Source organism: Sinocyclocheilus grahami, unplaced genomic scaffold (genome assembly GCF_001515645.1).
Source record: "Sinocyclocheilus grahami isolate Dianchi unplaced genomic scaffold, SAMN03320097.WGS_v1.1 scaffold61.1, whole genome shotgun sequence".
Lineage (NCBI taxonomy): Eukaryota > Metazoa > Chordata > Actinopteri > Cypriniformes > Cyprinidae > Sinocyclocheilus > Sinocyclocheilus grahami.
This window is the reverse complement of record NW_015505240.1, coordinates 2,912,645-2,926,527: the sequence shown is the minus strand read 5'-3', so window position 1 is coordinate 2,926,527 and position 13,883 is coordinate 2,912,645. Positions and strand designations below refer to the sequence as shown.

The following is a 13,883-nucleotide window of genomic DNA, read 5'->3' as shown; positions in this document are numbered from 1 at the left end:
AACACATTATTTTTCAAATACTTTTCATTATTGTAGGTCCTCTATGCCCCGCCTCTCTCAAACGCTTCGTTTTCTACAAAGTCCCTCCTTCCGACAAGCGCAGTCTGCTCTGATTGGCCAGCTGACCCAGTGCACCGTGATTGGCCGAACACCACAAGCACTCGTCGGAAATGTAACGCCCCTTACCATAATCGCGAGCTTCATCTTTCAAAATAAATGTAAAGACAGTTAATAATGTCATTAGTTTTACCATCAGTTCAAGCCCGAAAGGGGAACAGAGTCGCGTGACAGACACAGTGATGAAGCTGGTATATGTTTGTGATGTGATGTGATGTGATCCCCCATAGGTTCACGAAACGGTCGTCCATAAAATGCATTGCTGTTCTGTTGTAAGTAATCTTAAATATTCCTAAATGCATCTACTTTCGGAAGGCCAAATAAAGTGCTTTTGCTTTCGCCTCGAAACACACAGCGTCTCTCTGACATGGCTGCTTCAACACTAACTGCGGTTCCTGAAACCACGCCTTCTTTCTTTGCGTGCACATTTGGGCGCATTATGCTAATATTTCCACATAGTGAGGTAGATATGTGGTGGCGTGTTAGAACGAGCCGTTTTAGGGGGGCGTGGCAGAGTCTTAACTTTGATAAAGAATATCTCTTTGGTTTTGAGACTTTAGTCTTTGCAACTTCAGGGATCTTATCTATGCAAAATCAGCTTGTAACACTCCAAAGAGAAAGGAAAACTTGAAATCACATCATATGACCCCTTTAAATAAGTAACACTTCTCATACCTCTGTTTGTGGAAGATCACTTGATTCGTTTGGTAGCTCAGGATTGGCTGGTGCCGTCTCAGCTGGCACATGATGCTCCTCAGTGTGTTCACAATATCCTTGAGTTTCCATGACAACATTCTCCTCTGCTTCTGCTGCGGTCTCCGTTCCTGACTGGTAGTATCCGCCATAGTAATAATTATAATAATCTGTTTCAGGAAGAAAATAACATTTAAATAAAAACATCAGTGCTGCAGACTACTGGAATATTAACATGAAAAAAAAGAAAAAAGCCCAACCTGTCTCCGTCCATGTATACTCCTCCGTCTGAGTCTCAGCATCTACTTTCTCCCTCTCTCTCTTCTTTCGCTCATGGATTTCTGCACTCAGTTTATCAACCTAAAGCAACACAAACACAATGTTACCAACAATCTTCTTGTGTCTTATACCTCAAAATGCTCCTTGTTCTCCACGAGCACATGGCTCACCTGCTGCCTGAGATCTTGGTTGTAGCTTTCTGTCGTCTTCTGGAGGCGTTCGCTGTGGCTGAGCTGCTTCTGTAAGTTCTGAAGTTCATCCTTACATGTCTTCAGCTCCTGTCGCAGCGCCTCAGCTTGTGATCTCAAAGACACAAGCTCGGCTTCCAAACCCTGATCACTGGATTCAGTATCTGGGTTTCCTTCTGCAGCCATTGCCGAGGAGGCTCTACCTAAACATAGGGGGAAAAATTGTAATCTGAAGAACTAAAAGAGTTAAAGATACTTCAATATATTTTAAATAATAATAATAAAATGACACAAAAGTTTTCGCTAATTAAATTAAATCTCTTACTGTATGTCAACGATTATCTTATTTGTGTCGTTTATTTATCTGAGAAAAATGAGTCCTTAATAATAGGTTTTTATACATATAAATACATAGCTTAAAATATATATTTTAGGAAGTGAGTTCCTAGCGAGCTTATTATTATTTTTGGGAGTTCCTCGCATCAAAAGGTTGGAAAACTCCTAACTAGACCAACCAACCAGTGAAGGATTTCGTGAATATGCAAAAAATGCTTAAACTGAAACTTTAATAGCATTAAAATAACAATAATCTGAGCATAGCAATCAACTAAAGGTCTCAACTAATTTGATATAATATAATAAGAATATATTATACAATAGAGAAGCTATGTTTTGTATTAAGGCACATTTGAGTTTTAAGCCACATTTCCCTCACCGATTTAAATCTCCCGTTTTCCCTACGCGTTCCCAGATTCCCTGCGCACGCGTCAATCTGCAAATCAAAGATAAACATCATATGACCACCGTGCACTGGACACATATTCGTGTAGAAGTTTGTGTGATCGTAAAGTGCGTTACAGGCAGCCAACGTGCTGAAGTTTAATCCCACTGCTACGGACGCTGCCATACTTTCACTTTGTGACGTCATACTTACTCCTGCATCACTTCCGGGTTTTCTATGGCGCGGCTGGCGGCGTACAGCAAAAGCTACTAGACATGCGCACATCAATATAGCGTAATTTTTCTCACACTGTACAACAACAATGACTATTTTTGCATTATTGTAAGGGGTAGGTTTAGGGTTGGGGTAGGTGTAGACCTTAATAAAACACAATCTAATAGGTAGAAAATTCAATTTATTTTTAGCTTCCGGTTTTTGCTGTATCCCTTCTAGCCACAACCCCTCGGCGCCCCCGGCGTAGAACTCAGTTAAAGGGGTCCTATTATGCTCTTTTACAAAGTCTTGATTTTGTTTTGGGGGTGTACTAGAACAGCTCTCATACTAGGTTGTTCGAGAAACACATTAGTTTTCACATATTTTACATTATCACAACACCTCTCTCCCCAGTCTGGCATGAACGGCTCGAATAGTTCCTGTATCAAATGAAGGACCGCCTTCTGAAATACGAAATGTGCTGTCACTCACACTGCTGAGGTACACATAAATGAGAGTTTGAATTTGGGCAGCAGAGGGCAGTACAAGCAAGTGAAATTACACTCCATCCGTGGTTTCAAGGGGATGTTTAAAAAAAATCCTTTTATCACATTGATTTCTTTGTGTTAAATGTTTTAACCTTCCAGTCTAAAAGTTCTGAGTTTGGAAGCCAAACTGTCTGTGACGTCCCTCACAAAGCACTTTCATTCAGCATATGAGACTGAATCAAATTAAAACCGTGTTTATTCTAACACCTGTGTCAGGCTGCAAGGTGAAGAAGATGAGACCACAGGTGCATTTAATATGACAGAAGCTTAGAGGGCCGTAACAGACAGGAAGAGCGACAGCTTGAGGAAATCAAGAGATTTACGCCACCTTGCTTTCCTGCACACCGCTTTCATGGTTATGTTGCCTCAAGCATGTGCTAATTAGTATTTGCAAGTTTGAACGGAATTAGTGAAACAAGGGCCAATGTGTGTTGTGATTGGCAGCACTCGGCGCCTGGTCGGTACACTGCTGAGGTACACATAAATGAGAGTTTGAATTTGGGCAGCAGAGGGCAGTACAAGCAAGTGAAATTACACTCCATCCGTGGTTTCAAGGGGATGTTTAAAAAAATTATTTTATTACATTGATTTCTTTGTGTTAAATGTTTTAACCTTCCAGTCTAAAAGTTCTGAGTTTGGAAGCCAAACTGTCTGTGACGTCCCTCACAAAGCACTTTCATTCAGCATATGAGACTGAATCAAATTAAAACCGTGTTTATTCTAACACCTGTGTCAGGCTGCAAGGTGAAGAAGATGAGACCACAGGTGCATTTAATATGACAGAAGCTTAGAGGGCCGTAACAGACAGGAAGAGCGACAGCTTGAGGAAATCAAGAGATTTACGCCACCTTGCTTTCCTGCACACCGCTTTCATGGTTATGTTGCCTCAAGCATGTGCTAATTAGTATTTGCAAGTTTGAACGGAATTAGTGAAACAAGAAGTAGTGCTTCCTTCACTGTTAAACAAAACTGTTCATTACGCAAACATGAGAAACGTACTAATTTACAAGAACGGTATGTTCATTCAGACAGGTTGAGAACTTGTCATGACACACAAACAAGCACATTCCCTCTCAAGCATTCTTCATGACAAATATGGGCAATATAATTTTTTAAAATAGTTTCCTTATTCTGAGCGGTACAAAACTTGGCTAGTTTTCCCAAGTTTGCCACCTGAACACACACACACACACACACACACACACACACACACACACACACACACACACACACACGTCTGGTCAGCTATCCTCGTGGGGACTCTCCATAGGCGTAATGGTTTTTATACTGTACAGACCGTATATTCTATTGCCCTACACCTAAACCTACCCCTTACAGGAAACTTTGTGCATTTTTACTTTCTCAAAAAAACTCATTCTGTATGATTTATAAGCTTGTTTCCTCATGGGGACCTCAAAAATGTCCCCACATGTGTACCTGGTATTTATCACGTTATGAGGACCAAATGTCCCCACAGGGATAGTAATACTAGTAAATTTTGACCTTGTGGGGACAGTTGGTCCTCATAACGTGATAAATACCAGGTACACACACACACACATACACACACACAATTGACTCGATTCAACAATTTAAGTGGTTGAAAAAAAACAAACTCCATAATTTGTCCTTCGTGGACAATAGTGGGCACCCATAGAAAATGAATGGGATTATGGGAAATACTATAATTCAGAGCAATTTTTTTATTTGACCAATAAGAATCAATAAATCCAACACAATGCAGATCATACATACACATAAATGAAGGGGGAGCCTATACAACATTCTCAATGTGGCAAACACTCAAACAAAGCATTGAATGAGCCCATAACATGACATTTGATGGGGTTTTTTGTTAGAAATAAATGACTACTCTGTCTCCTACTTTGTCTTTTCCTTATAGCATGGATTTGTCTGTAAGCACATTTTGGCATTTGGCATCATTTTTATACCATCATATGTCACCAGATGTCACCAAGGTCACCACATTTTTAGGTTTTGGCTGTCTGAACTTACTGGAATGATTTTTTTTTTTTTTTTACTGAAGTAAAAGAAATATTAAATGTAACATGAAAATAAGCATATTTTACATCAAAAGGTAAAAAAACCCCCCACCAAATCACAAAAAAATTTGCATAAATTGATAGTTTTTATTTTATCGAAGATAGTGATATGACATTCATAAAAAAAAAAAAAAATTGGGATCACACATGAGACCTTAGTGCCCAAATTTGTCCAAAAAGGACCAATTAAGGGCTGTTATACGAAGGATGCTTGAGGGTTAAGCTGTCATTAATGACAGAACGTGTGAGTGTTATGACCCTCGAGTAAACCCTTCCCTAAACAGTACATTACAGTAAACCATCCATCTCGCTTGAGTTATGCAATATTTCCATGATGATTAACATTGCTTTGAGCGTAGCATTGGCTGTGAGCATATAAATGTAATTAGTGGTATTTGTTAAATCAAGCATCATAACTACTGCTTATACTTAGGGTTACTGATTTTTAACCTTATAAAGGCCACTGTATCATATATTTGATATGCAAATTTCTAAGACCTCTATGTCATCTGCATGATCAAAACTGTGCTGAAAAGCCTGTTGTACACAATCTACTATTGCCTGATTGCTACATTTATGTTCATTCATTTAGCAGACACTTTTATCCAAAGCAACTTACAATTGAGGAATAACAAGCGATTCATCATAAAGGGGCAAATGACACTTTTTTAGCAAATTAAAGTCTTTTTAGCATGATTGTAAAAATGTTTACCTTCAAGTAATGGTACGTTTCTTTTTGCATGTGAAACCTTCACTGGTTTTTATGAAGTACACATAATAATAACCTTTATATTGTTAGTAATATTTTTATTTTTATTTAAAGCAACTTTGATTATATATTAATCAGTTATTAGAAAAATCATGTTAAAGTGTATCAAATATGATCATCAGGCTTTTTGAGGAACATTTATTTATTAATCTCTCAGTCATCATTGTATAGCATTGCATTTTATACGTATCTTTCTATTAGACATATATATATATATATATTTTTATCTCTGAATACAATTGAGGTATTTATTTCCTCCATAATCTCACTATATCATACTATATGAGCCATACAAATATAAAATCTTTCAACCCCATGCATAATTTCCAATTGCATGGATGACTGGATTTCGCCCATGAAAATTCACCAAACTACTATCACCTTAATAGTCGATACAAAATATCAGAGATTTGTATGGGGACCATTTTGATTTGGGTCAGCAGGCATCCACGCAAAACACCTTAGCAACCAAATAAGAATGACTTAGGAACTACCTACAACATTTGTACAGGCAAAACCACTCAAGCGTTAGAATATATAAAAAGTTTGTTAATTGCTTGACAATGCTTGTTATGTCACAACTTCTACTACATACAGTTTGATCGCAACCACATAATGAGAGAGAATGGGCACAATAGAATGCTGGTTGCTATGGCTACAGAAACTGTAAAGAATGTAAAGATGTGTGCATCATTGAGTCAAAGGTCAAAAGGTCAGTACATGCATCCGGGATGAAACCTTCAGTGTTTGTGTGGCCTCTGATCTCCAAATATACATCAGCTATCACCCATCTGTCTGTTTCTCTATAAATCTCTGCAACGGATAATCATTTTTATGTATTTTTTTCAGATACGTTCACTGTCAGATTGTGCCATCAAATAAACAATTATAAAAAAGAATCGTAAATTGGAAGCTGCAGGGATAAACACAGCCACAGAGACTGTTCTTTCTGATCTGATAAGATCTGCCTCGTTCTCTTATTCCGCGCACCAAGAATTCAATCAGCGTTTATTTGTGCATGGAATTGCTGCTTATTGTAGTGTCATAAACGACGAAAGATTCCAGTTGTGCTCTCAGATTCAAAATGCAAATGCCCTTTCTGATGAGCTCAGCGCGTCAGGGCTGTTGTACCGTTTTGCAGTGGATTAGCCTGTGTGTGTGTGTGTGTGTGTGTGTGTGTGTGTTTGCGAAGAAGAGTGTGAATGGGTTTGTCGGTGTAAGAGGTTGTGTAGGGAGAAAATGTTTATTCTGCTCTGTCCCAGAGCCAAGCATATCATGCTTATTCGGATGTGAGTGTGTGTGTGTGTGTGTGTGAAGTGTCATACACACAAGTGAAGGCTCTGCGGGACTTGCATTATGATGACATGGAGTTGTGCGTAACAACAACGTCATCCTGGCAAGGAACAGCTCTCCAAAAAACACAAAACGCAGAGATAAAATCATACCAAAGCAGCTCATATCCCCCACTATCAGAACTTACATCAGTTTTTCCAGTCTCCCTGTAATATTTGTGAGAATACTGTAGCCATTATCAGGCAGGATTCTTCTGGGCATAAATTTCAGCAATAAATAGATAAAACTGAATATTACTGAGCATTTAATGGGACGATCACATTGGAGGTTTACTTAAAGCTCAGTTTCAGATGTTTCTAATAAAAAAACTTTTCTAAAGTAGTATTTTTGCCTTGTGTTTAGTAAAAATATCTAAACATCCTTATAACAAGACAAATAATAATAATAATAATAATGATAATAATGATATAAATTATATGTAATATTATGTGTTTTTGAAGTATTACATAAAACTTGAGTATGTTTTACAAGAATATAGGTACTATTTCAACTGTTCTATTTAAAAATGTCACATTAAATTCAATGTGCTACTAGGCTATTTTTTTGATTGTGTAATTTCTAAGTTAAAATAGTTTCTACACCATTTTTGTTAGTGTATATTTAGGTCTACACCACATCACATAATTTATGACAATATATGATTTACTGTATATCATATAACATTTTTCTTATGCCTTTGGCAATTTTTTATTTCCCTGTAATTAAATAAATTTTTCCCTGTAATTAATTTTTTTCCTCTAATTTTATTAAACAGTTAGTGAAGTTTAAAACAAGGAAAACTCTTTGACTATTAAACCTACTAAAAAGTAACATATGCACGGAGGAAAATTTCCTGTGTGCACAGGAGAATATTCGCCCTCTCACCCGATACCGTTTATGTTATGTGTATTTTTCTCAGTGCGCATGCTACTACAGTTTCTCGAGCGGGAGAGAAAATTTTATCGCGTGTACTCAAGACGTCAAACGTTACTTTAGAGGTTCGAGGTCGAGGAGACAATAGCTACAATTAGTGAGTATTGTTTTTTTATTGGTATTTTATTATTTAAAAAAACAGCCAAGAAAGCTCTCATTTTAAGCTTATTGATTAGTAGAAACAATTGAGATATTATAAAGATATCATTAATTATGTATACTATGGATTTCTGAAGAGGTGTGATTTTATTTATGAGCTGAAAAGCTTAGATATTCTGCCGAACAATGTCAGTGTTATCCTAAGGAAGGAACAAAACATAATTCTGAAATACAATAAGTTTTTAAGCTCACGTTTGTTAAAGTTCAGTGACGACACTGACTTGAGAAAGGATCCTGGATCTCTAGGAAGGTCCGGCATTCATAAGTCTTCTGCTTCATCAGACAGAGAAATGCTCAGGCAGGTGAAGTGCCAGAGGGCGAAGAGGCTACAGCCAGAATCAGACCTGAATATCATGAAGGATCTATATTTAGAGATCCCATTAGAGCCTTTTTTAGACACATGGAGGAGACATGCACCAAACACACGCCAAAACTCACTGACTCCTCTATGAGTGTGTGTTTCTGAAGATACATTGTGCATTACAACGACCTGTCATTGTCCTTTGGCTTATTTCCTGTCTGGCTTCATTTCTCTTTTCTTGTTTTGTCAGTGTTTGATGACTTTTTCCCCTTTGGCTGTTTATGCTGTTGATTTTTATGTTGGTAAGGTGTCAAACCTGTGTCAGACTGGATGAAGCTTCTTGCTGTAGCGAAGCTCGGGGCTCACAGCCCGTTTGATGAATGCGCTGTTGTGTTACTATGAAATGCCAGATTTAAGTCTATCACTGAGGTGTTTCCTCTCTTTCACCCGGGGGTCTGTGGACTCCTGGGGGGTCGTGAGCATCCTGCAGGGGATCAGTGAACAGATACACTGCCACGCCTGGGTCATTTTGGGGTGTTTTTGAAACCATGGCTGCATTTATGTGATTAAAAATACAGTAAAAACAGTAATATTGTGAAATAATTTTACAAATTAAAATAACTGTTTTCTATTTGAATATATTTTAAAATGTAATTTATTCCTGTGACGCAAAGCTGAATTTTCAGCATCATTACTCCAGTCTTCGATCCTTCAGAAATCAATCTAAAATGCTGATTGGCTGCTCAAGAAACATTTCTTATGATTATCAATATTGAAAATGGTTGTGCTGATTATTATTTGTGTGGAAACTGATTTTGTTATTATTTTGTTGCTTTTTTTATTGCTCAGAAACTTTATGGTCTCCTCATTGTACTGTACATCTTTCTTTTTGTATAAAAAAATATTTGGTTAAAAATGTTACTGTTTATCAAAACAGGGTGCTTATTATTTATATTTACTGTAAACTCACCCAAGATTGATTTTTTCAAAAAATAAAATATTTAATAGTTGCATATTTAAAAAGATAATGCCATCCTATACAGTTTCAATGTAGTTATCTTCTTTTTGTGTTAGTATCTGTTTCCTGTTAATTGTTTTAGGGTGGTTTGACAATATATAAACTACTTTAGCTAGCTTGGTAAACTACAGCTAAAAAATAGCTTCCCCATGACTACTTGATGCTCATTTTTCTTTGTGTAGTTAACAATCGCTATCCAGATTTATTGATGTTGTTTTAAGAACTCAGTGATGAAATTAATGGTACCTCATTCATGACAAGTCAATATTTCCAACCCAGAATCACCTAAAGAGATTTGAGAACTGAAAATTCAGCTTTGCCTCATAGGAATAAATTACATTTTAAAAATATATTCAAATAGAGAACTGTTATTTTAAACAGTAATACTATTTCACAATATTACTGTTTTTGCGATATTTTTGATAAAAAAGTTGCATTCTTGGTGAGAGGGTTCTTTCAAAAATATATATAAAAAAATCGTATCCAACATTTTTCTAGGTGTAGTAAACAATAGCTGGCCAGATTTATTAATGCTGTTCTGACATTAATTGTACCTTATTCATGACAAGTCAATAAATCGAACCCAGAATCACCTAAAGAGAATTTGAGAACTGAAACAGTACGAGTTTCACGCAAGCTTGATTTTCTCTGGGTTTGAGCTCTGATTGGTGAACACACGTGTGTGAAACATGCTCAGATTCAGAGCATTGATCAAATCTCCTGAGATGAGATGAGATGGACACCAACAGACAGAGAAGCGTGTAAACTGCAGTGATTTGTTCATGGGTGCATTGATTTCTCATCTGTCAATCTTGACAGCAGGATGCATGTTTGCGACTCGCCGGGCGTCAGTGGAGTAATCACTGAAGAGTGTCAGTGAATTTGTTCCTCACATGTAACAGCAGCGCAGAGGAGCTCAACAGTTGAACGCTTAGATGTGTTTTATTGACGGTTGTGTGATTCAATCTGGCTCCAAATATGTTTGACATCTTGAGACAGAAAACAGCTCCTTAGAGCAGCGCCTGATCGACGTCATCAATAATTAGGGCGATGAATAAGCGTGTGCCGTTTATCACGGTGGTTTACAGGCAAATATAACAGTGCATGCACTGCTGACTCCTCACACGTTCATAAGGGGCTGATATTTCTGAGGGCCGTGTGGCTTCCTCATGTCACTTCCTCATGAGCCGCTCCATTAAACACATTACAGCTACTACGTCTCTGCTGCACTCATCTTTATTTATTTATCTCCTCTCTTCTTTTATAGGAGGAGTGAAGTATAGAGTTTCAAGACAACATTTGGTCTGTGAATTATGTTTTGGGTACAGCAAAGTTGGCAATCAGGAACTATAAGGTACTGGGGATGGATGGTGAAAGATGTCACAACTTTTAGAGAAAATTGGTGCTTAGGGGAACTGTTCTGTTTTATTGATGTTTTTTAATAAAAAAAAACAAAACATTTTGATTTTGAAAAAATGCATATAAACAGTTCGGGGTCGGTAAGATTTTTGTTAAGAAATTATTATTATTATTTTTTATTCAGCAAGGATGCATTAAATTGATGACAAAATGTGACAGTAAAGTCATTTCTGAAATGTTTTATTAATCAATGAATCCTGAGAAAAAAAGTTTTTCAACACTGAAAATAATGAAATGTTGAAAATAATGAAAAGAAGTGTTTCTTGAGCAGCAAATCAGAATGATTTCTGAAGGATCATGTGACACTGAAGACTGGAGTAATGATGCTAAAAATTCAGCTTTGCATCACAGAAATAAATAACATTTTATAATGCATCCAAATAGAAACAGTTATTTTAAATTGTAATAATAATTAACAATTTTGCTGTATTTTTGATCAAATAAATGCAGCCATAAGAGACTTAGAGATTTTAAGACAAATCTTACCACCCCCCCCCCAAAAAACAACAACAACAACAACAACCACATATATATATACTATTAGTCTCTTCTCTTCTCTTATTCATCACGTCTTCTTACTGTTATCAGATTTAGAGTGGACTGTTTGTTTATATCTGAGTGTGTGTGTACCTCAGGCTATATTTCTCCTCTGAAGCCTTTGGACACATCACACATCTCTCTCTCTCTCTCTCTCTCTCTCTCTCTCTCTCTCTCACACACACACACACACACACACACTCGGGTTATACAGAGAGATTTAAATCTGAATCTAGTTGCATCTGTTTTATAGAAAGCAGCTTCAGTGCTTCAGCGTCACATTATGTTATCATTATGCTAATGTTATATTAGTGTTACATTAGTACTTGCTGGAGGCTTTCAGAACACTGAATATGTGCATGTTTTAAATACACAGCGTCTCAAATGGACAGCCTCTCAAAAAAACCGAGTGTTTCTGTGTGTCCCACCATCGTCCCTGAAACAGTGAACCATTAAAATGGGTAATTCCATGTCTGCCAGTTATGAAACGCCATCTACTCCTCATTTACCAAAGGGCACTGCTTTATTTACTTTTGCATGCAGATCATGGCCTCTGTTTATACAGCTTTTTTCCCTCTCTTTTGGTCACATCTCTCTCTCTCTCTCTGGCTGAAGTATTCATAAGAGCCTCTTTTATAAATAAATTCTATTCTCACACATGCACACAGAAACACATACACATGTCATTTTGAGTGTGTGTAGGCCTCTCATAAAGAAATCACTCATGTTCGTCATTATTACATGAAGAGTCGGTGTGTGACCTCGTCCAGCAGTCCCTCATCAAATGCTCCACTTTATGTGTCAGGATGAACGTTTCAAAGAGAACTGAACACAAACCCCGTCACACAGAGCATCTGAGCCTTTTTACAGTTCCCGAATGTATTGTGATGAAACAGTTTTTGGGAATAATGACACATTTTACACTTAACGATTGAAATTCAAGTCAATATTTGCTGAAAAATTGCATATTCATGGGCGAATTCAGTTGTACAAAATAGTTTATTTATTCACTACACTAAGGTTCTTTATTGGATTCTATAGTTCCATTGAGAACCTTTAACATCCATGGAATCTTTCCATTCCAAAAAGATTCTTTATAATGGAAAAAGGTTCCTTTACAATGGAAAAAGGAACCAAAAGTGTATGTTCTATTGCATCGCTGTGAAAACCTCCTTTTGGAAACTTTATTTTTAAGAGTGTAGGTGGTAAACATTGTTTATATATTTTATATTGATCATAACAGGACAGAATCGAATAATAAAAGTTCCCATAAAATCTGTAATTGCTGCATGCAAAATTAGCTCAACGCAAATTTTGTTGGCATTTTTGTGCCATTACTTGATTTGCATAATTTCTTCGGACTCTAAAACTACGGTGGCTGAGAAGTGCAGAACAAATCACAAATCACAATTCTGAAAACAAAAGAACAAATTACAAATGCAAATGCAAGTGTAAAAAACAAAATAACAATTCAGAAAACACAACAACAATTCAGAAAACATTATAACAAGTCAGAAAACACAATGACAAATTCAAAAACAAAATAACAAGTCAGAAAACACAACGACAAATCTGAAAACAAATGAACAAGTCAGAAAACGCAACGACAAATCTGAAAACAAATTAAGAAGTCAGAAAACACAACGACAATTCAGACAAACTGGAAGAGGTAGGTATAGTTTGAGACAGCGCCATTGGTTTGGGATTACTCACCGCTGACTGGACGAGACATCTGTCAATCAACGTATACAGGAAAAACCAGCCGAAGAACAGTAGAGTCGTGGTTGAAAGTTCGGAGATGGTATTAAAGTAGCTCAGTTTAAATGTATTGTATGAATTACCCTTACTCTGGAATAAAAAATACGGGGTGTATATTTACATTTAGTAAAAAGTGGCTGTGAAACATCAGCTCCAGTGGCGCAGATGGATTAGTGTGTGTCACCGACTTTTTGATGCGATTGACCCGGGTTCGATCCCGCCTTTTTCCAAGCTATTTTTTCCTCCCTTTTCAAATCTCGTATTAGCAATGGATTCTATTTACACTAAGTGAAAATAGCAGTATTTTTAGCAATATGCTATTTACACTAAGTGCAAATACCTAGTTACACTATGTTAAAATAGCAGGATTTCTACTATCAAGTATACTACTTGTTGCAAATAGTGGCAATTATCTGCACTTCAGTATTGTAGTACATTATAAAACAGTATGCAATAATAACGTATTGAGTGTAAATTATAATTTAAATTTAAATTATTAAATGGATGCCACCTTATTGGTACAATAAAGCCCTCCCTACACCTACCCTAACCCTACCCGATACTTTATTTTCAACTTTTTAATTATTTCCTTAATTTTTATTGAAAAATAAATGCCTTTACGATGTGATACGAGATTTGAAACGGGAGAAAAAAAAAGTTCGGCAAAAGGCGGGATCGAACCCGGGTCAATTGCGTCAAAAAGCAAAGGGAAAGCACTTATCCATCTGCACCACTGGAGCTGATGTTCTAAAGCCACTTTTAACTAAATGTAAATATACACTCCGTACTTTTTATTCCATAGTAAGGGCAATTAATACAATACATTTAAACTGAG

General features: G+C 36.8%; 1 protein-coding gene across 6 annotated transcripts in view; it reads right to left on the bottom strand.

Moving 5' to 3' along the window:
* The window catches only part of aggf1 (angiogenic factor with G patch and FHA domains 1), a 32,100-nt gene that overhangs the window by 8,775 nt on the left and 9,442 nt on the right, over positions 1–13,883 (bottom strand). For 2 of the 6 annotated variants that reach the window (XM_016271262.1, XM_016271263.1), the window contains exons 3-5: positions 1,260–1,480; positions 1,071–1,170; positions 793–980 (exon numbers count right to left, since the gene is read on the bottom strand). In XM_016271262.1, coding sequence (XP_016126748.1) covers positions 793–980; positions 1,071–1,170; positions 1,260–1,480 — 509 coding nt within the window. Of the gene's footprint in view, positions 1–792; positions 981–1,070; positions 1,171–1,259; positions 1,481–1,992; positions 2,204–13,883 lie in introns of those variants that run through there. The other 4 variants (XM_016271265.1, XM_016271267.1, XM_016271264.1 and 1 more) reach the window with 4 other exon arrangements.